At 44.8% G+C, this 27,134-nt stretch overlaps 1 protein-coding gene across 8 annotated transcripts in view; it reads right to left on the bottom strand.

Annotated features, from left to right (window-relative positions):
* CABIN1 (calcineurin binding protein 1) overlaps positions 1-27,134 on the bottom strand; it is a 1,566,474-nt gene that overhangs the window by 1,153,080 nt on the left and 386,260 nt on the right. For all 8 annotated transcript variants that reach the window (XM_085634628.1, XM_085634623.1, XM_085634621.1 and 5 more), the window contains 2 exons: positions 8,672-8,787; positions 7,697-7,858 (listed from right to left, as the gene is read on the bottom strand). In XM_085634628.1, the coding sequence (XP_085490754.1) occupies positions 7,697-7,858; positions 8,672-8,787 (278 nt within the window). The remainder of the gene's footprint in view (positions 1-7,696; positions 7,859-8,671; positions 8,788-27,134) is intronic.

Genomic DNA, 27,134 nt, shown 5'->3' with positions numbered 1-27,134 from the left:
AGTAAGTTTAAAGCTTGGTACTACTATTTTACTGTTACCATGGGACTCTTACCATGACGACAAGGAGGATTCAAGTACGTGAATCTATAAAAGATACAATACTGGAGAATCGTTAATTTTCTCTTTAAGGCCTGCAACGTTCCAATGAGCAAAGAAAATATACAGTCAGCACTGGGATTATGAAAGTCTACTGTGGAAAGATAGCAGGTCTCGAGGTGCCAGAGTCAATGGATAAGTAGGCCAAACTGTAAAGTCAGTCAATAGTTGAGAAAACGTCAAATCTATTAGCCATATGGATGGTAGAGAGGAAGATGAGCCTGTTGGAAAGATCTGCTGGGTCTTGGAAAGGAGCCCCAAGTGGCGTTCCAGAGCATTAGGTTTCCAGAGTGCGAGAAGAAGACTGATACTGGGGACCCTGAATAGATCCAGGAGAGGTTTTGGGAGCCCTGTGAAAATGCATGTGGCTCTGTGTATGGCGGTTCAATGATTAGTAGAAAAATCCTAAAGGCACCAGAGTAATATCGCTCCTTGGGGCAAAATGTGAACAAGTATCAAACAGCAGGTTACGAGCTAAAAACAGAAACCTAAAATTGACAATAACACAGTCACCAATGGGGTAGATCCACGAGTGCAATTTGGTGCTAATGACACTCACAGCACGTTCGAGCATGCGGTCAATGGGAGTGCCTTTGATTGGCGGGACAGCAGCAGGGCCGCTGCTTGTTATCTTCTTTTTCTCCCGTAGTTATTAAACTAGCAAAGTTTGCACGGGTAAGCGTTGATGATAGGCAGAACGTCGAAAGTAAAACAGGCACGGCTACCTGATAACGAAATGGATGGCGAAAGACGGTACCTTCTGCAGCAACGAGTTAAGAGATGAGGCCAAGCCCGCAGTACTCATCTGCCCCTTATGAGTGCTTCGACCTCCGGCCCGCCTTGCTCCACAAGACTATGGGGGACCTGGTCCCACCCCAGGAGCAGAATTCCCTTAAGTTCATGCGACAGGAGAACAACACTGCAGGTCTATGCGCACCAGTCCTATAGTGCCGGCGGATATCGGGGACTTACCGGCTGTCCTCACAAATCAGGAATGGCCTGCTCTGATGCGTCGCTCCGTGCAGCGTGGGAGAGAAGTCACTTCCTCTCCTGGGACATCCTTACAAGTGGGCATGAGGCCCTGGGGTGATTCTCCTATACTATCGGAGAAGGGTCATACCGCAGGCTCACTCTTCCATAGATCTCCAACACTTCTCCCCATGGCCGAAGGGCACAGAACAACATGAGGACTGGGCTGTGATGACGTAACACAGGAGGCCAAGGGCTCAGCGCCTCCTCCCAATGGAGGCCATAATTCCAAATAGCCGGGCCAGGAGAGATCGGGACCATCAGGGCTCAATAAAATGCAAAGGGACCCCGTAGTAGTCTTCGCGGGCTCACCGCCTATTCACACATTCGTTCCAGAGAGGAGGGAGGTTGAAGACCGTCGGATGATGGCAAACTTCTCCCCAGTGCCTCCCAGCACGACAGAGCTCACGGTCTCCCTTGAGATTTTACTCAATGTCGACTCCCAAATCGTTGTTCAGGTGGATTTTAAGTTCAGCAGGCTTAAATCTTGCTGGTGCTGTTAGGGTTGAGGCAGGATCACACAGACTAGCTCTTCTGCAAGCCCCTTTGGAAGGGGAGGGAGAAACGCTTCGCTTGTGGCTGGATTCCACTGCAGTCTGCACACTCGTCGCTCACTGTGAAAGGTCAGAGCAGGGTCGCACTGGTGGCTTATTGCAGCTGCTCCTGTCACTTCAGATTTCAAAGGCGGGTCATGCTGATCAAGTCATTGGTGGTTCTGATGATGTCCCCAATCTACTGGCGGGCAACACGATGATGTTGCTGCTCCTCTCTATCCGCGGCTGCACTCTGGGGATTACTCTATCTAACAACACATTCCTCACCTTTTTACTCAAAGGCACCAGAGTGTTTCTGGAAGAAAATTTTAGCCACTGCTCCAGATAGGCATAGGATCGGCCCTGGAAAAGACGCCATTGTGCCATATATCGGCACCACCCCTGCACAATGATGAGGTTTTTTAGGTCTCGCCTGAGCCAGCGCTTATAGCGCTGCTCTGGAGAGAGTTTTAGTAAGCGGGTTTAGGAAGTGCTAACCTAGTGGCTTTTTTCAGGCCTCCAGTTTGCGTTCGCGATGTCATGCACATGCACAGCTGCTATCCTGGTTTCTAGCATTCCTTTCCTCGTATGGCAGGCTTTCCTCCCCCTCTCTCACCAGCTCCTCCCCCTCCCTTACTGCACAGAAGAGTTTTGTGAGACAACAGACAACAGGCGCCAATGGGCTCGAAGCCAGACAGAGCCATCCGGCTTGATTAATGGCGGCATTTGCAAGTTTTACAAGACCACAATCTCACAACTCTGTTGTTCTTACCACATTGGTGTGGCTCTACGGCCAGAGCTTCCGACATTGTAATCAGTGAACCACGTTCGAGTCCCAGCGCCTCAAAAACAAGAATGCGAGCTTGTGTGATGTAACTGATGCTCATATAAAGCGCTCAATATATTTGGATCAATAATACAAAAAAAAAGTCAGAAACCTCGACACTCCTTGTTGGGTCTGGCTTCCTCACTCCCTTCTTATGCAGGCTTTAAAGCAATAACACAGGGTCTCACACCTTTCCCCTTTGAGTCCATCTCGGAGACCCTGGTGCCGTCCAGTGTATCTGAAGCTGACATGCGACTGACTCTGACCAGCCCCTACGGCCATTGAGCAATACAGTGGTCCAAGTAAAACGCAAGCATTTTAGAAGTGCAATTACAACACAATATATAAACAAACATACTACCTCCCCTCTTTCCCTGCCCGTCCTACCAAAGTACACTGCCCTGATGCGGCCTGCGGCACCACAATATGCTTCAGATGCCTGCTTTGTTTGCCTTCGGGAGTCAGGGGACATTTTCATAATTCCAAGAAAGCAAAAAATCTTTTTTTTTCATCTGAAGGAGGCAGCGGGGCGGAACAACGCCTTGGAGGACCCGGTTAGACTCCGCGAGAGCATCTTATTACCGCCACGAGCCCCTAGGGGCACAGCCAGGTGTGAGCGGGAGAGGTGGAGCGGCCGCCCTGAGATGTCTTCTTCAGCTTCAGGGCCGCATTCCTGCCAAGCCGCACCGCAAGGGGGGCTGGAGGATCTGGCCCGTCTCCGCAGCCTGCGCTGAGCGCCAAGCTCCTGGGTTTCACAGCACCAACTCTCTCACATATACCTAGCGATTCTAACAGAGTAGTAGGCACAGCAGCCTATATTTGACATTGTCTTTTTCCCATGCGGACTTGGGGGCTTATTTACAAGGCCCTTGCGCCACTTTTGCGTCATTTTAAACATGGGAAAAGTGACGAAAAAGTGGCGCAAGGGGCTTGTAAATCAGCCCCTTAATTTGTAAAAACAACTAAATAAAATACGTGCAGGGGGTCAACGTTTTTTTTTTGGAAGCTTGCGCCGTTGAATATCAAAGAATGCTTGGCCATGACGCCATCTGATGCCTCTTTACCTGAACACCTTAACCTTCCTGTTCGTCCAAATTTCGAAGGGTCCTTTTCATTTATCTATCTCCCTTTCCCACTGTTTGTAATCTTTTCCTTCTCTTTTCCTTGTCCCTTTTCTGCCCTTTTGCGTCTCTATGTCATTTCTGATGATAACTAGCATTTGCATAGCCAATAGGTCTCGCCTTTGGGAATTTATAAGTGTTTAGCCATGCAACAGTTGATGTTGTTGTACCAATGATATTGTGTTGCATAACTAAATATTTATAAGGTCCCAAAGGTGAGACCTATTGGCTATGCCAATGCTGGTTTTTTATCCAACTCTTCCACACCCTCAGACATTGAACAGCTGTGACAGATTGTGAACATGACAGTGTGTCGTACCTAATGTTTTTAGAATCCCATAGTTCACTCACTAGAATAGCACAGAGGGGTGGCATTGAAGAACCCGAGGTTAAATTGAGTAGGCACCAGAAAGACTGCTACTGAAGGGAAGCAACTTGTCCTTCTAATGGACACTACGAACCGCAGATTCCTCACCTTTTGAAAAGATATCACAGGGTCACCTCATAAGAGGTGGAAGGTCTGAGGAATGGGTTTCAAACTAGAAAGTCCTGCACACCTGAGCCAGTGAAATGGTCTTCTCTGTGGACTTGAGAAAAGAGGCAGTAACCTTGGAGAAGGTGTTGACAGATGTCCAACACTAATACCCCTTGCCAATGCCATAGTGGCGGCCTTGGCCTTAGTGGAATGAGCCTGGAGGCCCTAAGGAGCCTTCTTCTTGGCCAGGGCGTAACCCTTTTTTACCCTCAGGATGATCTATCTCAGCAATGTCAACTTCTGTACTGTCCTTCAGATAGACTTCTGATTGTTGAGCTCCAGGGAGGACAGCAGGGAAACCGTTGTCAGTACGTGGTTTGCTGCGATCTCTTTCAGCTGCCAATATGGGAAATATAGGAATACAGATTGCAGAAGAACCATAGGATTTCCACAAACTTTTTTCTGTCAAAGAAGAAGAGGTTGAACAGTCTAATATAGTAGTGGTGATACCATGCAAGAATCGCACTTCCATTAAAACCTAGCGGTTGGTGGTATCAAAGGAGAGATTAGGTAGCATCAAGAGGCATGATTAACCATTATCAGTGATTACACAATGACATGTACTACCAGGGTAGTGGCAGTATTTGTATTACAGTGGGGATAAAACCCAGATTGGTAGAGTTGAGGAGGTTGTGCTCTTAAAGCTGGTTGGCTATTACCCTGCAAGAATTTTCCCACGGAATGGAGTGTGAGAGGGTGATAACTGCAGAGCTCAACTGGGCGGAGTATGGGTTATTGATGAAGGACAGGAGTAACCTGTATTCAGGAATGTGAAGGAGGACATCTGTATCAAGAAAGATGTTAATGATGCCTTAGGAGGCAGGGACTTCATAAAAGATGACCGCAAGACATCATCACAGAAGATGATTCAGTGTGTAGGATGGCAATCTAAGATTGTGTTGTTAAGCTTTTCATGAATTCCTTGTGTATAATATGTAAGGGGCATGCATTGTGTACACCATGAGTGATGGGGAAGTGTTCTACATGATATGCTAATAATACAAATAAAACATTCACTAAGATCAACTGAGTTCAGTACAAAGTTGGGGATGGAGGAAGGTGGTGGGACAGTGTTTGGCTACTTTGATTAATGTCTTATATAGTTTTTAGCCTTGTAAAGGGTTTCTAATCAATAGCAATGTTTTGTTTGTGGGTGAGGAATACTATTTCAGGATGATGATACCAGCTGGGGATGTGCATTTACAACATATGTCTAATTGCTCTTGATCAGGAGTCACCGAAGAGTAGCCCAGGAGCTACGGGTAGCTCGTACGCACCTTCAAAGTAGCTCTCAGAGGTGAAGCTAAGCCCAGTAACTCACTCAGGGGCCTGTGCAAAGAAGACAGCACTGTTCATCCCAATACCCTTACAGTGGCAGACAGCCAAACCAAGGGCAGTGCCTCAGATTAACACTTCAACATACACCGTATCAGTCGAAGACATCTGTCACATGATCCTCTGTCTCTGCTCTCAATCTTCCAAAGTCACAAGGAGATTGACCATGTTGTAGGCCCTGCAGTATCAGTCACACCATGTATGAGTGAACAATTGGTCATGAAAGAAGATTGTCAGCAGTAGCCTAAGCAGTGACCAGTGCTGCCCCACCAAAGTGTGGGACTGCAGGAGACAATGTGAAAATGCTTTAGTGTGGAACATGATCATTCTAAGAGCTGAGGATAGCAGGTTATGAATCTAGCGCCGATACAATTAAGAGCCTCATGTGCATTTGTCTTTGTGTGTGTGAGTGTCTCATGCGTGCACAGTTATGTATGAGTGTAAGACATTATGCCCCTCTCTAATAAAGTGTTCCATCTTGGAAGTTATGCCTGGGTCAATGATCACCAACGTATATGTTGTTTCCCATCATGCAGAGTTCATCTCTAGCACAACTGTGTCCCTTCCTCTCACATTAGGGGCATGTGCATAATAAAAGTCATCATTGGCGTATTTTGGGCATTTTTAATCAAGCTGTGGCACATTGGTAGCATCACGGACATATCAAGAACATGACTGACCTACTTTTAGCCAACCCTGATATAAACGAGGCCACCCCTTGCAAAATAATGGCCATGAAGGATATATAGTGAGCATCCTGCCATCATGGTGTCCAATCTTTGCACAAAGGTGGCCCTGGTATAATGCTGGACATTACTAGCATTTTACAGGCATCCATTGCCGTTGATTGTAATACTTGGGTATTTGAAGCAGAATCGGTCTATGTGAGCACTGGATGAAAATGTCAATCACATTGTTTTTTCAGAAAAGGTTTTTCTTCTGGAAAATTGAATTACTTTGCCCAAAATGGAAAGTTGTATTTGTTAGAAAAATATACGTATTTAGAAAAACTAATATGCTAATGAAGACATAAGGTTGCAATTCCAAAATACGTTTAAAGTTGACTGATAATTGAACTTCAGTTGGGGAGACTTATTGCTATGGTTATATCTTTTGTGCCAGAGGGTGCATGCAATGCTTTGGTTGTTATTGCATTATTAAGGTAGAGGCATTTAACATTGCTAATCTTATGTGGCATTTTTGCAGGTAGCCTCGCCTGACATGCTTAGGTGGTCACTAGTGATAATCCTGCACAGTGCAGTCACAGTGTAGTGTGAACATATGTGGTCACTATTTCACAGTGATAACATTTGCTATTAGCTCAGGGGGACTTTCCATAAATTTGGAGACCCATGTTCTAGATATTTAATTTGTTGGCATTCATTTCCTTGGGACATCTAGGTGGAGAGGATTTAGGTTTGACCTTTTTTGAAAATAAAGGGGTATGATTATCAACTAGGGTCTGGCAGGACTTTTCAGAGAAGGTGAGACGATGGAGCATGTGTATCCAGTAGGAGAGCGAGACCAGCATTTGTCTAAAAGTGACTAGTGGAAAAATCATGAATGAGTGTGTGGTTAGTTTTCGGTGTTCCTTGCGAAATCTGAATAGGAAGTTGCTAAATGAACTGCCCAGTTTAGAGGAAAGGGGATATTGGAAGTATAAGCAACATAGAAATAAGGAGATCGAGGTTGTTCACTTTGGAGTATTTTGGAACTACAACAATGATTTAGAGAACAGAATATCTTATTCCTTTAGTGGTGTGCTCCACTGGAACATGAAAATCAACAAGGACACTCGCTGAATTACACTTCTTTTCCCTGAGGTGTGCTGGACATTTGACCACCTACTTCCTCTGAGGAGGTAACCACTACTCCAGAGGTCACGTTGAGAATTGTAATCCAGGGTTTTAGAGGCTGGGATGTGGAGACAGGACATCAGCGTACTTAATGTCAATATTGCTGTTCATCGTTATTCAATACCTTGAACATAAACCACTGGAGCCTTTTTGTATAACTACAGATTTCATGGTTTACCAAGCACTATAGTATCCCTGTGGAAAACTATCTCATCATGTTCCAAGGGGCCAGCCCCATCCCCAAATTCCTCCTGTGACTGAAGGAGTACATCACCATGACCTCATGTATTAAGTCCAGCGGCTTACACCTTCTTAGTTCTAGACCCTCTACCAGGGGCAGAGTAGGGGTGGGGGTTAGGCCTCACCTGCTGGGCAGAGTGCTCTTCCAGATAGCGGGCTTTGCTCTTCTTGCTAGGGAAGCTGTATAGACAGTAGAAGCACTGCTCCAGTGCAGTCTCCAGCTCCTCTTTGTAGGGGTGAGTATCTTCTGAGGTAGAAACTGAAAGCTCCTTCTGCAGCACCCGAACCTAAGAAAAAGCACACAAGCATGACAGTCATTAGCGCTGCACTCAAGAGAAAGACCTATGGTTCCTGTATCAGAAACATTTCTCCAACAATTAACTGCACCTCCGTCGCCTGCCCAGGGCTTTCCTTACTTTTAGGGAAGCAGTCAGGACAATCAAAGTCTCAATTTTTTTTTAAAAGCATGAATTATCCAACCAGCTTTCAGTAAAAAAAATACACACGGGGAATCAACCATTTAGAGAAAAATTGTGCTACCCAGTAAAACAAGAAGACTCAGTGGGACTGTAAGCTCATAAATGTTGGATTCTCCTATATTCTGCATCAAATTAAATGTCCGTGCAAGCACAGGGGAACGATTTCTGAAAACTATTCAAATGAATGGGTAGTTGGAGGAGACAATATGGATTAGTAGTAGAAAGTCAGTTGCAGTGCCATTATACCCTTGCGGTTGCAAGTGCGCTTTTCAAATACACATAACATAATAAAATGGAGACGTAAGACACAAAATGTATGTGTTGGACTGAAGAGCTTACAATTTCTTAAGGTGAGTGTTAACGAAATTATGACTCGCAGAAGCGAGGAGAGAAGTTTGACGCAAAGATTGTAAAGGTGAGGAAGGATTAGAGAGGGTAAAGATAAGACCTAGTGGGGCAAATATGTAGTCAAGGGAAATCATGTGTTGGACAAGATGAGTACTTTGGCTCAATGCAAATGTCCATCATACCACACCAGCCTACATAAAGATGTCCATAGAAATATCTGTGATAGAGAATAGGGAGACCAAAAAGATGTTCCCCTTCTCAGTGTATACTTACATAGAATTTAAGGAGTGCTCCATCCGAGTTGCAGCACCATGATCTCCTGCCCAGATATTCATGGGCTGTGTTCAGTAACATAAGGGACGATGGAAGCATGGGGGTCTCAGATGCCGCTGCAAAATACAGAGCCCAAAGTGAACTCAAAGAGAAAGCGACACTACAGCAAACTAGTTATGGAAAAGATGTACTTGATCCATATATGAGAAAAAAATTCAAAACAATAGCAACAACAGTAATAATAATGTCAACAACAAGTATAACAGTAATAATAATAAAGCTACTAATTACAATAATACTTTTAAAGAGTGCCCAGTGAGGCATCTCTTTCATGGTGTGATTTCACCCTCATCGTGGAACAGTTGCTGCATGCCCACAGCCTGACTTTAGCTATTTAACAAAATATATATATATATTTTGATTCATGCCTCAATAAAATGAATACAGGCTTGTGAATATACATCACACCATGAAAAGTTCCTACAAGCATACATTACGTATTGCACATTACAAGGTAGACTAAAGGACAACATTTAAAGGAAATTCAACCAAATACTTGGAAAGGCAAAACAATATGAGGTAAGAAGTTACACAAAAACAGATGCATCTGGCAGGAATAGACTAGAATGCCCCAGTAGAGGAAATTAATAATGCAAGTCAAGGCATTTAGTCCAGGTTGTAATACCAAAGACTGACTCTTCATCTTTTAATCTGTTAGGCTCTCTCGGTAAACAACAGGGAACTCAGATTGTAGAACTCCTCACTATTCAGTATACATATATTTTGTCAGTTCTTCATAATGACAGACTTTGAAGTAGCAAGACTTTTATGGATAAAGAAAGGTCATGCTCCAATGTGGCTAATTTTTCAAAACCATTAATATTAATAAAGGGATAATACATGGAATTCTGTAATCCCTGTGTATGCGCCAGTCTCTAATTTCTTTATAATCGGCGACTTGTGACACACCACGACGCTGACTATAAAGAAAAGACGTCTGAACTCAACTATTAAAAGTTATTAGAGTCGAGTTCTTAGGTCGCAATGCCTGCTGTGAGAAGCCGAGGTGAAAGGCAGATCACGTTTTAGCTTACAAATTACAATAACAAGCACAGAGAACATATTTATTTTTTGCACTCCTTAAAGAAAAGCTAGAATCTGTCTGCAGGTTTCTACACATTTTTTTAACTGAGTTCTATTGTTTCAAATATCTTTTTGCAACAAATAACTAACAGGTTTTTGATGTGTTTAATTTTGGCTCAGAGGTTTTATTTTTGTTCTTCATGTTTGCAAACATGCTCGCTCTTTCATATGAAAGAGCTTCGGGCCAAGGTTTTAAGTAGTTTGTGGGAACAGTGATGGCGTGACCATGTATTATATGGGATAAACCATCCCTTTGGGTACAGGACAAGGATATTCCAAGTCACCTTGGAGTTCCATAACCTTAGAGAGGAACATAGTTATCTGACACCTTGGTGACTTGCAATATCCTTATAATGTACGGCAGGAGGTACTTTTCCTCATATTAAGGAGAGCTGTAGACCTGCTACTACGTCTATCATGGCTAGGATTTCGACACACCAACCTTGATATGAAGCACGGTGGATGAAACAATACAACCTGCATTATTTTGTTTGCTTCTCAGGCATGAAGATATATCTTTTAGGTTCAGTTTTAGAAGTCTGTTTGCCTGCCTTCCAAAACATTCCTAAGGAAGTCTTTTGGTACCTTACAGAAGCCTTAGATACTGGCCTGGTGTCTTTAGTTTATGATACTGCACCAATAATTTTCACTCAAGGCAACATCCACCTCCCCTTCCCAATCTGACAGTATGTTATACTTTTTCTTTTCGAAAAAAATTTTTATTGCTTTTTTCAGGTACAATTACCTTTCGTTAATTACCATCATGCCGAGGGCATATCCGACTTCCAGAAATCAATGTGTTATATGATCCAAGTCGCTGCCATCCAGATATTCTTTACCCATCAGCACTCCTATATGCATATACACCCTCCCCCCCCCCGTCAGTGTGCCATAATGCAAGGTAGAAGGATGATACTCTCTTTTTAAGTTGCTGTGTTGTTGGTCGTGGGCTACTCCCCACTTCAATAATCAGATTCAGTTCTGTAAGGAAAAGTGATGTACTCGTTCCATCGTTTGTGTTCTACCTGGTACATCTCTATTACTGCGCTTCCGCAGGTTGCTCCACTGTATCATCGTCCTCAACTTCATCCGTTCCCCACCCTTGGAGCTCAACCACTAGTGCCTCCCATGTACTTGCCATGTCCAGCGCCTTTTCATCGTTCCCCCGCAATGCTAACTGTAGCAACAGTATGTTATACTTACGCTCTGAGACTTTAGCTGTGATACATGATAAGAATGAAACGTTCTATCCGTTTACCAATTGTTGGAGACAAGGAGGCAAGAAGCCTAAGGCCCTGGTTTAGAGTGGTTGATATGTACTCTGTCACAAATGTGAGGTATATGCGGTTTGCCTTATTACATGTGCCATATTCTATGATCCACTTGGAATATGACAGATGGGATATCCATCATGTTTGTGACAGGATAACCTGTCAAAACTCAAAACGAGACTCTAAGCCGAAACAGACTAGACGGATATTACACTGAGTATCACATCAGTCAAGATGGATTTGAGAATCAACAGAGGTCACCGAATGCTGTAATCGTCATCTCTTCAAACCTGTTTAAAATGTATAATACCGAAATGACTGCACGTGTGGGTTTAACACAAGGATTATGCCAAATATTTGTGGTTTATCTGATGCAAGAACTAGTTGTCTTTTTTGTTTCAAGAGGTTCAGCTACAGGCTTTGGACAACTGGAGAACAGAATCGTGTTGAGTGACTACTACTTCATAAACAAAAAATGCTCAACCTCTGCAGTTTTCAGTACCTACCAACAGAGTGCAAAATGCTGCAATCCTCATTTTGTGTCACTCATAAACAATAAGAGTAGGGTCTTGTTCACAAATTGTGTGTCTATGTGTAATTATGTTGAATTTGCTGGTGTGGCCTGGCAAGATGGCTGAAAGCACAGCTTGAATAGAAACTTCTAACTACCTCCCGCCCAAAACCTACATCACCCTGGGCCTAATGTGCCCAAAACAACCATTGACCTTCTCCTGGAAGCATACAGACCCTAGTCCTCAGGACTCTGGTGATTTGGCCCTGGATTAGCCATCCTAGACCAACAGCCATGTTGCCACAAAGATGGGGACAATGCTAAAGCCAGTTGGAAGGCAGAGGAGTCCGGCGAAAATATGGACTTGGCAGCTGCAGCCTGAATTTGAATCCTCCAGCCTGAAAGGAAGAACCCAGCAGTGTAGGCACCACAGGATCCAATTGTGGCTGAAGCCCATGTACACCTATGTCTGGTGCACCTGCCAGAAGGCCTGATCTATGGGCAAAAAAGTGCCCGCTGGAGCCTGCATGGCAAAGAGAGGGTTACACTCCAAAGTGGTGTACCATTGGGATTGTGGAAAAACAGGAAGTGTACAGCGTCACAATAGACCGCCCAGGCTGACTCAGCAACGCAAACTAAACCATTATGAATCCATAACAAGGAGAGGGAGTCTCCATGGGGGAGTCAGGGGACCTGCAGTTAGCCACGGCAGCCACAGACAGATTAGAAAAGTCAACTCAATCTCCACTGAGGTGAATTTACTGTGGGATGTCTTCCATAAGATCAGTGATAGCTCCCTAGAAACTGAAAGAACAGTTGAAGAACTGAAGATAGAGGAGCTGGATCTCAAAACAATGGTCAGGCCCCTGTTGGAACTTGCCAACTGCTGGAACAGAGGGAGGAGGATGCTGAGACGAGAGAACGCCAGAGTAATCCCCAGTGTGTGGAATTTCATTAACAGGCAGTGGGCTGAGCACCTGATGATTTTCTAGAGAAATGGATTACTAAAACACTTGGTCCCGTTGGACTGTCAAACTACCTTGTAGTGAAGGTGCGCAAAGAGTCCTGGTGGCCTCGACGTCCACTGGAAAACCTACCTTGGGATATTATTGCTAAAATCCTGAATTTCAGAGACAGGGACATTATCCTCCAGCAAGCTAAGAAAGAAGGGGACCTGAAGTACGAAGGCTCCACGATTAAGATATTTTCAGACATACTCTGAAAGTGCAAAAACAAAAAAATACATTCATCCAGAGAAACCAAAGTTGAGGACCATGAACTTGAAATGCATGCTCTTGTTTCAAGCAAAGATGCGTGTGATACATAAGCATCATCAGACTTGTGGAGCAGCCCATGGAAGAGGACACAAAGTTGGAGATTGACTAAGATTTACAGCCAGATTCTGAGACAAGCACTAAATAAAGCCAAGAGGTAGTCCGTAAAAATGAGAGTGATAGAAAAACTGTTTCATAAGTAGAGGTAGAGGAACTGATGTGAGGGAAATTACAAGTTCAGTGTTGTTGATACGGAGACTTGTATCACCTCAAAGGGAAGGGGGGAGGACATGCAGAAGCATTTATGAACTACATTTTACATATCTAAGCAAAATTAAATACTAAGGGAAAGCCTGATCACCCCGCTACTTCAGGACTACGATTCAACTGATTAAGACACCTGGGGAGAAGAAGCCCTTGACTTGGATCGCTGTCGCTCACAACCAAGCCACTACGGTCTCAATCCTCTATAAATCGACATATAGTTAAACCTATAAGATGTTATTGTATGCAAGAGTGTAAATTAGTTGGTATTAGGGGTTCTAGTGTTGGTGTTCAAGAGCCGCAGCCAGCGAATAAAATATGAAAAGATACCCACCTAGTTTTTTCCAGTGCATTTACCAAGAGTCGAGAGTGGTAGTTACTTGAATGGTCGGATAAAGAAATTATCACAGGAAGAGGCCCAGACCTACTTTGATAAAAATGCACCACAGAACAGATACTTAAAGCTGGCATGGGCACAGCAGCGAGCAGTAGCCTTCACAGCAAAGGACACAAACTGGTATGCTGTAAGCACAGTCATTTGCTTGGCACAGAATGCACTGATATTTCAGACACTATTCGACAGAGATGGCATTTCTACAAGAGACACATTTAACAGATAACGGGAAAAAAAAATTGGGAATAAATAGAAAGGACAGCTGTATCCCGCCACCTACTCTGCTTATGCTAAAAGAGTCTCACTTTGGATAATGCTAGGTATTTCCTTCCAGATTTACTACTTTAAAGCGGATGTAGAGGCAATGTATAGCCTGACGTACAGCCAGCAGATACTAAGGAGACGTACCTTGTAACTACATATGCTCCCAATTAAGATGATAAAGTTTTCAACTGGAGAATTTTGGAAACAGTGACTACATACACAGATCAGCCATTGGATGGGCATGGAATTTTAATTGGTGGTGATATGGACAGTGGGTTCCCTCACAGACAGCAAATAAAACCTTAAATCCAACCACCCTGGCAAAAACATGAACACAATGGGCTGTTTGGATATCAAAAGAGCCAGATAGACAGTACTCCTGTCCTTCGAACATACATATAACATGAGAAGGCATGGTAGAATACTGGTCTCAGGAGACCTTAGCAGGCCATTCTAGGGGGCAAGATACTTAAATAGATTCCTCTCAGAGCACTCCCCTTAACTCAATGAATATTGTAATAGAAAGAGTAAAGGTCAAGATGTTCTTAGACCCGCTCTCTCTAGCACTATAATTCCAAACTACATTCAAAACAAGTGGAGGTTGTAAGAAAGTGGCTCTGTATATACTGTTCCCAAATAGGTACAGTGTGCACAGAGTCCACAGTCCCCAGAGGTTTGGCAGAGGTTAAAGTTAGATATAACCTTACTCTCTAAAGTGGTAGCTTGGTCGAGCAGTAAGGCAGTATCAGAGGACAGTGTAAAGCATTTGTTGTACACACTCAGTCAGCAAATGGTCTCACACACTCAAGAACTGAACTCTAGGCCAATAGTTTGTATATAAAAATATATAGTTGTTTTATTTTAGAACCAACAATAGGTATCAAAATATACTTTCTCAGGATGAGATGCTTTAGTTAAATACTTTCAAAAAGCAATAGACTTTTGAACACAGTAGTTACAGTTGTTGCAATAGGCACACAATTCAAACACAATTATAACATTGAGCTCAATGGGAATTTCTTAGTAAATGCAATTAATTACTTTTTGGATTACTTTTCTAACCACAGGACTGGATCCTAGATTCAGTCCTGGGACATGCCCTAGAAACAGGTAAGTAAATACGTTTGGGTTACAGGTATGATTGTTAAGGAATATTATTGTATTTCAAAAGTTGACACTTAGAAACTTTTTCACATAGAATCACCAATGTTATCCTATGGGAGGAAATTCACTTAACAGGTAAGTAGGGTTATCGTTACTTTTTCTTACTCAGTGCTGGATCCTGGTGCATCTCCTGTAAACAGATGAAATAAATCTTTTTTGTTACAAAGGCAATTTTTAAGGAATATTTGTTCGTTTCAAAAATTGACACTTAGAAGAATTTCTGGCAAAAACCAGGCAATGTTATCCTATGAAGGAACATCAAGTTATTGATAAGTACGGTTGTAATTACTTTTCAGGGTCAGTGCTGGGCACCAAGATCCAGCACTGGGATCTCTCCTGATGACAGGTGAGTAATTTCGTTTTCGTTATTCGGCTGATTTTAGGTGAACATTTTAAAGTTTCAAAACTCGACACTCAGAAGAATTTCCAAGTGAAACCAGCCAATGTTACCCTATGGAGGAAACATGAATTAACGGCTTTTGGGTAAGTACTCGACTGGCAGAGTTAAGGTTCTGGGCATAGACTCAGGGGTCTCCCCGGGTCAAGTAGGTACAGTTGTTACACCCACAGTGGCACAGGGGCAGCCGGGTGCAGAGAGAGTTAGGCCCAATGTTATCCTATGGCGGGCAGGGGGCCTTTGGTTGGGGGCTGCTGGCAAGAAGGCCACACAGCTGTGGGAGATGGGCTCCTGGTCACTCGCTCAGGGCAAGTGGGGAAGACAAATAGGACAGAGGTTGCACTCCCAGGGGCACTCAGGCGGCTGGGTGCAGGGTGCTTTTGAGCCGTTGGGCGCTCAATGGATTTCAATGGAGAAGCTCAAAGAACTGCAAGCTCGGGGACGAGGATTCCTCAGGTGCGACCACCACTTCGAGAGGTAAGTTGGGAAGCTGTAGGTTAGGTAGGCACCCAGGAGCTGGGCACAGGGGGCCGGGTGCAGGGGTGTCTTTTCGCGTCTGGAAATCTTACCCTCACCTGGTCGCGGTTGGGGGGGGGGGGGGTCCCTGGTTCTGAGGCTGCAGGCGTCGTCAGGAGCGTCGAGCTGGGTCCTTGGGTGCTGGATTCTGGGTCACAGTCACCGGGGGGACGTCCTCGTGGTCTTCGTCCACTCCGGCACAGGCCAGGCTTGGTGGGTGCAGAGTGTGCAGGAGTCGCGGTTCCTGGTTGGCACAGGGGCTTGTTACTTGCTTTGAGCAGAACCACTGCTCGTGGGGGTCCCAGTCTTTTTAGAGTCACAAGGCAGTCAGGTCCTCCGGGTTTTTTGGGGTTGCTGACCACTGGAGACGCCAGGTTTTAGCAGGAGCAGGTTCGAGGGTCGACAGGCCTGTAGGGCTGGGACCAAATCGGTTGGTGTCTTCCTCTTGTTAGCAGCTGCACGGCAGGTCTTCTTTCTTCTTGTTCTTCTTGCTTGTTTCGGATTCGGGATCTGAGGAAGGAAGGTTCAGGGTGCCCCTAAATACTAAATTTAGGGGCATTACAGGTAGGTAAAGGGCAGGGACCAATGGGTTCCTTCCCTGGGGTGGGTACACCCCCTATCCTGCCACTCTCCTGTGGGAGGGGGGCAGTAGCCTAATCCTGATTGGGCAGGGCTCCCCATCTTCAAGATGGCGAGAGCCCGGAGATGTGCTTCACCTCGCCTCCCCCACCTGAGGAGTTGGGTTGGCAGAGGCTGGCACATCCCCTTTCCTCCCTTGGGGTTTCCCGCCAGTCTTCCTGCCAGAGTGGGGGTCTGAACCGGTGGGGGCCAGTTGCTGAGTACAGCAAGTGGCCTGGAGAAGCTCACAAAGGGAGCATGCCTTTGAAGTTTCCCCTGCCCATCCTGGGGGAGGAGACCTAGCATCTCGCCCAGGATGTGCATTGTTGCAGGCCCAGGAGAGCGGATGGCTCTCTACCCAGGGGTCCAGCAACATGTCTGCTGTGTGGCAGCCTAGGCAGCCTCTTAGACAGGACGTGGATTGTAGGTTAGGTTCAGGGGGCAACTCTAAGTTGCCCTCTGTCGTGCATCATACATTAAATCCCACACTGGCATCTTAGTGTGGGTTTAATATGCTGAGAAGTTTGATACCAAACTTCTCAGTCTTCAGTGTAGCCATCATGGTGCTGTGGAGTTCGTGTTGACGACCTCCCAGCACCATATACTCTTAATGGCAACACTGCACTTACAGTGCCCAGGAATGGACCTGGGTACTGTAGGGGCACATGGCTCATGCACCTGTACCCACACCACTGGCATAGGGCACCCAGCTAGAGGGGTGACTGAGGTATGCCAGGGCAGTGTGTGTTGTGGGCATGGCACACAGGGATGTGTGCCATGTCGACGTTTTGTTCTGCACCAAGACACTCAGCCTGCAAAGGCAGTGTGTATGTGTCAGGGCACAGGGCCTCTAAGGGTGGCACAATAAGTGCTGCAGCCAAAGGGGTCTTCTCTGGTCACAGGGCCCTGGGGTACCATTTACCAGGGGCTGACATGTGGCCAGAGATGCCAATTGGTTATAGGCTGTTAGGCAGTTTTAGGGAAGGAACACAGGCCCTGGGCACCTGATTGGCAGGAGCACAGGGCACACCAAGTTAACCCCTTCGCCGCGGCGCAAATTCCGCCGCTGGGGGGATGCGGGGTGACGTGACGGAACCACGCCGTCATGAGTTACGGGCGAGCTGTGCTCATGACGGCGTGGTTCCGTCACGACTCCGCCCAATCGTTATTTCGCCTGCACAGGCGGGGAATCAGTGACACGTGGGCGGAGCGGCCACAGCATGACGGAACCACGCCGTCATGAGCACACGCCACCCGTGGCTCATGACGGCGTGGTTCCGTCATGCGCATGCAAGGGGTTAAAGAGCATCAGTAGTCTGGCAACAAAAACAAAAAGAAAAAAGGGGGGGGTGTTTACTGCAATAGAAACCCACTTTCTCACAGAGGTCAACTGACACTAGACTGTACTTATAGGAAGCTAAGACGGTAAAATGGGGGGGGAGTGGCTGAATCTAAAGGGCAGAGGTTTAGAAGAAAGGCTTTCACACCTCCAGTCTAGAAACGTATTTATCCTGCAAAAAAAGGTCTAACTGTGAACCATCAAGGGCGGAGGGGGTATGTTATCATCAAAGAACCTCAGATGTGTACTTTTAGGAAATGAATCATATCAGATGCTGTTCAGACAGGAGCGAGTGCCGACCGGTTTGACAACAAAATGTGAGCTTCATGACCAGTCCACCAGGAGGTGCATAGAGTCCCAGTGGAAGCGGTCTCCTACCTTCATCATCTACTGGCAAACGAGTGCTCATGTAAGAAAAGACATTGGAGCGGGTTTGCGGATGCCCCCTGTTCTTGACCAGAACTGCCCTCCCTTCCTCACTGGGTCCTAGCAGTTGAGTGCTCCAGGAAAGACTGTCGCTGAAGCGCATCTGTCCCAAGTTCTGCATCAGCTGGTCAGCAGAATATGCACTGATGGCTAGTCAAAAATTAGGAATAACTGGAAACAGTGTGGGTCGATGGAACCTGAGTACAAGCAGGCCGGATGTGCAGGACGGAAACATTTTCTCCTGTACATGAAGAGAATGGACAGTGACCGTTTTAGAGGGCTCTCTCCGCTCCTATTTTTTTCTATCCTAAACCTTGGCCATGATGCTGTATTGCAGCAACAGGAAGAGGTCCTTGTACGTTTTTGACATTTGTGCCCAGCAATGTCCTTGTAATAGACCGAGAATTCTTTATGGTAACGTTCACAACCTGGTAGAGCGAACTGGAACAGTCTTGGCACTCCGGTGGAAGGGCCACTTTATGCTCTTCCCCTTGGCTTGCAGTGTGTCACGAAACTGGATCCAAGTTGAGGAGCCGACAGGGCTGCTGCTGGTTGGTAATCCTGCGGTGTGCGAGTGTGGGGTGCCAAGGCAGCAGTACCACCTTCCTGGAGCAGGTAATAGAGCCCAAACGACTGCATAGTACCATCCTGGCTGAAGTAAGTGAAAAGTAAAGCCATGAAATCTGTACAGCTGTAGGACCGGAGAAGGCTGAGGGCTCTTGCATTGACTTTAGGAACACCAGATGACAGAAACAGTTATTCGAAGTAGCATATCAAAATATTTTACTGTGGAATAAGCACACCGGATGCCTGTGTGGCCCACTGCAACAGGCACACCTCAACTACTGATTGTGGCACAGCTTTTACAATTTTGAAATAACATTTTGCAGGTGGACAGGAGACATGGTAGATTTAAGGATACAAAGTGCACATTTTTCAAGACTATACATCAACAATGCAATGTCTCTGCAGTCATTTTCGGGCTGTTAAAGAGCAAGTGCTGTACCTAGTGATAGGGAGTCATCATCATATTTACTTTATTCACATTTGATGGATGATAAAAGTAGAGAGAAATTTCATAGTGCAAAATGTTCAAATAGATATTAATAACAGTGATTTCTTGTTAAAATACAGATGTATCGTATCCTAACTACACATAAAAAGCCAAAAGCAATGCATTAAACGATGTACTACAATTATTGCAGCAATTCTATAGCAATTGTAAAAATATATAAGCAAATTGTTAGGGCCGACTGAGTGAGGCAACACCCCTCATACACAATTTCTTACACATCCCAAAACATGCATTAGATAAATAATAAAATTCTTATAATAATTGATTAACAGGAGTTAAGACGATAAGAACAAATTACTAAGACAGGCCGAGTAAGACAACACCATGGATGAGATAAATAATAAGAACCATATAACAATTAATTCGCAGCAGTTCAAACGTTAAGAGCAAATTACTACAACTGGCCAAGTAAGACAACACCTCTCTCAGACTAGCTTTTCTCAGTCCGTAAGACTGAATATAGGAAGTTTGCAGTCATAAAACAAACAAAGTGGTCTTCCAGCTCAGTAATCACTGCAAAGGCTGAGGAGTATGACATTAGATAGGGAGTCGTATGGAGCAGAAAGGAACACTTGAATTCTAACAGCAAGCATGAACCAACTACAATTGCATTCTCCTATAGGTGATAAAATGACTTGGAGATATTATATTAGGCAGTGTGACAATGGAGGGGGCGGATCCTCGTAGCTGCCTCTCTAGATACCGAAAGTGTCTGATGCTCTATCATGGCTTTACCTCCAGCCAGTTCTTAGGAAGATTGATACTGGGGAGGGCTTAATGGGATGGATCCGGATACTTTAGACCAGACGTTAGCTAGGGCCAGTATTGAGTGTATAATATCCGATCAGTGGAGAAAAGGAAGAGGCACGAGGCAGAGTTGGCTGCTATTCTCAACCATGTTTGCCCTGGCTACGGAGATGCAGGCATGCCTTCTTTATGAGAGGCCTCAGAAGTGGGGTATTAAACTGCAGAATAGATACAATGTGATATTATAGTACACAGATGATGCTTTGTTTATATCTACGAGGCCCAGAGCCTAGTATACTACAGACTATGAGCGCTCTGATAGAATTCAGTTGAGTGTCAGGCTAAAAGTAAATCGTGGAAATCATATATTTTTCCACTTAGGTCCCCTGGTAGCCCAGGCTCAATGTCCCACTGGTATGGGAGTCTGAGATGTTTGAATATATCGGAGTACAGATATAGCAGGAAGTTCTGAGACTTGTAGCAAGCAACATCAGTAAGGCAATAAATGTTTTTAGACAATCTAATCCCTTCTAAAATATATCACCCCTCTCACCACTGGAAAAATAGCTATTGCAAAAATCATTGTATTGCCTTAGCTTCTATTTCATTGTGCTGCCATACTTATAGTAATACAAGTGGAGTCATTCATAATACTCCATACTCTACTTTAAATAAAACCCAAAAGCCACTAGACAAAACAGGGTTGGGAGCACAAATTATGAAGTTTATAAGCTGGTATCACAGCTACAGTGGCCAACCAAATGGTTAACAGCAACTGTGGATCCAGTGGGTGAAGAACTACAACTGATATGAGTAATTACAATCAAGTGGACATCGGGTCTGGCCCAAAAAATATGCCAATTTCTTTCTCATGGGCGAATGTCACAGACAGACATTATTGGTCGAGATATATACAAAGGCTTCATACGCTTGTATCATACTCACCAATTGCCCTAGTATGGCGTTGCCCAAAGTTTTGTAATATTGTACCAAGGAGAAGTGTTCACCCACGCATACAGATTGGAATAAAATGCTGGGAGACCTTTATGACAATAATGTGACATATACATTTGACCAACTCAGATGTGTATATGATATGGGCCAGTTCATGACATATGAAGCAGTAATAGGAGTAGTGAGATTAACTTGGGACATGGTCACAGATGAACCTTTAGGATCTGAATACATTGCAGCTATTGCTAAAATATGGAAATGGCATGCAGGGTATAACTGTGCCCCACAATGCCATGAAGGCTGTTTATTACCCAGAAGACTCCAAGGTAAGATTAAAGTTGGAAGAAAATGTAAACAAATAGTAGTCTGATGAAGAATGGATAAAGAAAATAGAAAACTGTTTCTAGAAATGCCCCCCTGAATCTCATATACTTCAGCTATTTGCATTAGATGTAACTGAACCGGGGCTGACTTTTATCATCTGGTATGAAACTCTATAAAGTAGCACCACTTATCAGAAACTACAAGCAAAAGATAAAGCCACACCTGATGCATGTTTACTGGGTGGATCTAAGAAAGTTAAAACTAGAAAAATGTTTTTACACCTTGCTTTGAACAAAAAGCAGGATAGGCAGGAACTGGAACTGGAAGGCGAGGGTGACACCAAGAAGTAAGATATGGCTGCAAGATCCTAAAAGTTAGACAGAGACTGAGATGGTGGCTACCACAGTGCAGAAAAAGGGGGCAGGACAGGATGTTCTTTGTGCGGAATGAGATGCTAAAGTGACACTTTTAGAAGCCAAGCTGAAAGAACGTTCTTCTTGAACGGGTAGCCACATTGTAAACCAGATATCCCCAAACATGGAAGAAAATGTACTAATGAGAACTAGCCGAGTAAGTGCAAATGTTTTATATATGTAAATGTGAGACCCCCTAAAAGTTAGCATAATACACCACACGTGGATAAGGAGTAGCCTGATGCATCTATATTACTATGTAATTGTTACTTGCTTTTGTCACCAATATTGGGTCACATAGATATGAAACATAAATGAGTTGGAATAAGTTCATTATGGATTTGTAACCATGATTTGTTTAGTTTGTGCATTATGAAATGCTCTGAGCCCACCCAACTTACTCCTGTAATTGTAATTGCATTTATATAGAGCTTACTACCCCAGACAAGGTGTCAAAATGCAGATGACTGAAGAAACATTTGTCCTATGCTTCGCTCTAGGTTCATAATGATAAATGCAAAACTAAAAACCATTAAAGAGCAATATAAAAAACAAATGAACATACTATACAGAATTAAATGAAAATTACAAAATACCCGTATGTAACAAGCATAGAAAGTATCTCTTCTGCAAAGATTGGAAACCATTCAGGGACTTCATGGTGAGGGTTATTCTACTGACTTGGGATGAAGAAAGTACCGAGCAGTTCGTCACTGAACTCACCAGTGTGCAGACAGACTCTCGCTTTATTTGAGGGGGTCAGAGGAGCCAACCGGTCCGCAGGATGCTAACGGATATACGGTTTGGCCGGCAGAGCCCACTCAAGATGCGGCCATCTTACAGCCGGCTAACCCCATGCCCCCCTTGGGTTTTTGATATTTTTGATGTTTTGGTAACCTGATCCCTCCCCGCTTATCAGGCCTTATTGGATCGATCCCCTGTTTTGTATTTCCACAAAACTCAGTGTAGGAATTAGAGGACAGGAGAGCTCCAAGCTGAGTGAGAGGTATTTTGAGAGTAAATGGTGGGACTAACTGCACTAAGTGAGGACCAGCTTGGAGTACCATGAATGGAGCCCCAAAAAGTCCCAAGGGGCCAGGTAGAGCTCCAGATGCCTAAATAGCACCAGCACAGCACGCATGAAAAAAGCCAGATCGGCTCCAGTTACAGGAAATTCAGTTTAGGTCTAAGGCAGCTCTGGTATGGATGCCAGAAGCAGAGCAGCACCTGGACCCGGCAAAGGGACAGCTGGCTCCACTGGAATCGGCTATTAAGAAGGAGTAGCTCTAACAACTCTGTTTCTCGAAGAAGACTCGGCAAGAAGTGGAGAACGTTCAGTGGGATTACCTTTCGAACAAGATTGAATTTTTGGAGGCAAATCCCCATGCCTATTCTTCTTTTAACATTTTTTTTTTGTTTTAGACGACTTGGAAGAAGGAGAGCACTGACATCTGGATCTAGAACACAAACGGTGTCAAGACAGGCCCTCATCCCTTGTGGGAGCCATAAACGGCTTAACTTCTCATTCATCAATGGCCTTGGGATTCATACAGTGACGAAGGTCATAGGATCGCAAGTCGGGTATCTAGCCCGAGCACCACAAGCAAATTTCATGTGGGTCAGTGATCAACATTTTCACATTGAAATTGCGACAGGCCTTGAACCCTAACTTTTAGGGGATGACATCCCAAAGCACTGCACTGAAATTTCAAATAATCTTGTTCGAGGACAACATCAAACGACGAGAGCAGCGAGCTCAGGGTCCACACAGAGGGGCTTGGCAAAGGGGAACTCATGTTATCCAAGGGTGGGCCCTTTATGGCTCCAGTGATGGCAACAGGATACCGCTATCAGTCGCGAGATGGAGTCATACAACCCCCTACTGGCTCTGAAAAAACATGAAGGTCTCCAGGTCTAGTCTAGTGCCTGGGGATATCTAACAGGTTAGGAATCTGCAGGCAGAAGTATCGGTCAGAAAGAAGAGGACATACAGCCAATGCCCAAGGTGAACGCACCTAGTAATTATGGCTTCGCGGCTGACTTTTCAGGTCTTTGCAACTCAACTTGTGGGAAAGTTACTAGAAATATATACTGGGGCTAGACAGTCAGGCATGCTGTCTGATACAATGAGAGATGCCATTATTGTCATGATACTGAAAAAGACAGTGGGAGCCTGCTCCATATAGGCCTCTGTCCATGATAAACACTGACACAAAAACACTATGCAAGGCCCTTACAAATAATCGAGCAAACAAACAAGGCGATGATGAAAGGAGCACTGAAACTTTTCAAACACTCACCCACGGTCACAGTTGGGGGTTGAATCCATTATCTTTCTTTAGCTCACTTCGCCAACCCAGTTTGACCCAGCCATATGCAAATCAGTCTTGACCCTGTTACTCATGGGAATAGTCCAGCCCAAACTGCCAAGCCAGGTCTTTCCTGGACCGGAAACAAGAATCCTGGGACCGGTTTCGGGGTAACACCCCTCATCAGCCAGGCTAGCATGAGTCCAGTGGCAAAGTGAGCAAGGGACCCACGTCTGGGCATACACTGCCAATTTAGGGCAAACAAAAAGCAAACACAAGAAGATGATGGATGGATCGCTGAAACCTTTCAGACACTCACCCCCCGTCACAGATCTGGGTTGAAGCCATCATCCCTCTTTAGCACACTTTGCCACCCCAGTTGAGACCCAGCCATATGAACATCATGGGAAATGTCCAGCCCAAACTGCCAAGTCTGGTCTTCCCTGGACCAGAAACAAGCATAATGGGACCGGTTTCGGGGTAACATCCCTCATCAGCCAGGCTAGCTTGAATTCAGTGGCAAAGTGAGGAAGGGACCCACGTCTGGGCATACCCTGCCTCGAAAATATTCTGCATAAAGACATTTGAACTTCGCTCTTGAAGAAAATGTATTCCTGGTTGAAAAACAAAGACTAAATCTTCAAAGGCCCACTCACATATTACACAGTAGAAGTACATCTAATAAAGAAAGTGCTTTAGTTATCCTCAACACTGAGAAAGCCTTTGATACGATTGACTGGGACTACACAATGGTGGTTCTTTCTGGAAGCCATGGACGTTGGTGCTTTCTTAAGTTGGGTTTGATTGATGAATACGAAACCCACAGAACAGGGCATGTCAGGTGGGCTGATATCTGAGGGATGAAAGAACGGGGTACCACTCAGAGATGTCCTCTTTCACCACTGTTTTTAGCCCCACAACGGCACTGCAGCAATGCGGAAATCAAGGCCAGAACTACCTCACACACAGGCTCTATGTTTACATATGATACGCTCTTACACCCAGGATGGATTCACATTTTGGTCCTCTACCTACTATGTGAGCTAGAGAGGTTGGGAAGGATCATCAAGTTAAAAACAAATTGGGACAAATCTATTCATGTCCCGTTGGGAGGAATGATGTAAGTGACCAGGGCGAACTGCAAAACACACAAGATGATAGACGGAATGTTGCACATTGGCAAAACATTCACCCCCAGTCACAGATCTGGGTTTAATCCATCGTTATTTTGCTCACCACGCCACCCCAGTTCAGACATGGCCATATGCAAATCAGTCTTTACCCTGTGCCTCATGGGAACAGTCCAGCCCGAACTGCCAAGCCATGTCTTCCCTGGACCGGAATCAAGCATCCTAGGGCCGGTTTCAGGGTTTCACCCCTCTTCAGCCAGGATAGCTTGACTCCAGTGGCGTGGTGAGCACGGGACCCACGTTTGGGCATACCCTTCCCACATAGGGCGAACAGCAAAACACACAAGATGATGGAAGAATGTTGCACATTGGCAAAACATTCACCCCCAGTCACAGATCTGGGTTTAATCCATCGTTATTTTGCTCACCACGCCACCCCAGTTCAGACATGGCCATATGCAAATCAGTCTTGACCCTGTGCCTCATGGGAACAGTCCAGCCCGAACTGCCAAGCCATGTCTTCCCTGGACCGGAATCAAGCATCCTAGGACCGGTTTCGGGGTTTCACCCCTCTTCAGTCAGGATAGCTTGACTCCAGTGGCGTAGTGAGCACGGGACCCATGTCTGGGCATACCCTTCCAAACATAGGGCGAACAGAGCTGGGATTAGGGTTAGAAAGGGAAACTATTAGATAGTTCATACTCAAGAGAAACAATATGCATATGATATGGACAAGGTGATCGAAGCATTGAAATCGTCAGTTCAATTCTGAAATACTCTCCCTCTTTTTCGAGGGAGAGTATTGGTAGAAGTGCTGTAGCTAAAATTAAATTTTTCCTTCGCTGTTTGTATCTACTAAAGAATTCCATGAGTCCCATTAACTCTGCTATATTTAAGGATTCAGGGTCAGGTATCAACCTTCTGATTTTAGTTGAGTATTGCCTACTGGAGATTCTATGAAGGACCTACAAGGGCAAGATTTTGACCGACATTTGTAGATCTGAGGTTGGGGTTAGCAAGGCATTTACTGGGTATACTGAATCCCTCCCCCTGTAGATGCTAGGTCCCTGTGAGGCTAAAGAGAGAGCAGGCCTGTTATGCATGAGGGAGAGGACAGCCAGATGCAGCAATCTTCTGTCGCATTACAGATGCAATTTTTGTTTAACATCTGTGTTGCAACAAATGTATTAAACTGTCACAGCACAAAAATGGCATTTGGGAGAAAGACCAGACTGGAAATTTAAATTGGCACTGGTAAAAAAGTTGAAATCAGCCCACATTGCAGGAGGCTTTGCCTAAAATACTGATAAGGGGGCCATAGCAGACTCCTGCTCTGAAAGCAGCCCCTGTACCTGCCGGGGAAATGTCAGAGGCAGAATGGCCAGTCCGGCCCGGAGATCTTTGGTGGATTTGTAGAATTTCTGCTAGATTAAAATTAATGAGACAGGCCTGCAAGGTACAACATCCCTCCATTAGCATTCAAAAAATGCAGTCATGGCACTCATTGTCCTATACAGGGACAGGAGAGGCCACACTTAACAAAATCAGGTAGAACGCAAATATACATTTGGAGCAGCATGCAGTAGTTTCACAGACAGCTCTCTGCTCCCGAGATGTAGTATGTGACAGTCACAAAGTGGAAGCTGCTTGTCACAGACAGCTTGAATTTTGTGCTTGGATATCAGCCTTTTTGTGGTGTCTGTACCCATTCAATGGTTTGAAACATGAGAATGCAAATTTGCACGGATTTCTCTTCCTTCCAAATTGCAATGTGTACACTGAGAGCTTCAAAGACATTTGCAACTCATTGAGGATCAGGCTTTTCAGCCCTAGAGGCTTAAATTTTGCGTATTGCAGGCGTTGATACCACAAAAAAATATTGATACATTTGAGTCTATGTTAGGCTGTGACATTTTTTTGATTTACTGAG

Source organism: Triturus cristatus, chromosome 11 (assembly GCF_964204655.1).
Source record: "Triturus cristatus chromosome 11, aTriCri1.1, whole genome shotgun sequence".
Classification (NCBI taxonomy): domain Eukaryota; kingdom Metazoa; phylum Chordata; class Amphibia; order Caudata; family Salamandridae; genus Triturus; species Triturus cristatus.
Note: the sequence above shows the minus strand (reverse complement) of the source record. Positions and strands in the feature narration are given on the sequence as shown.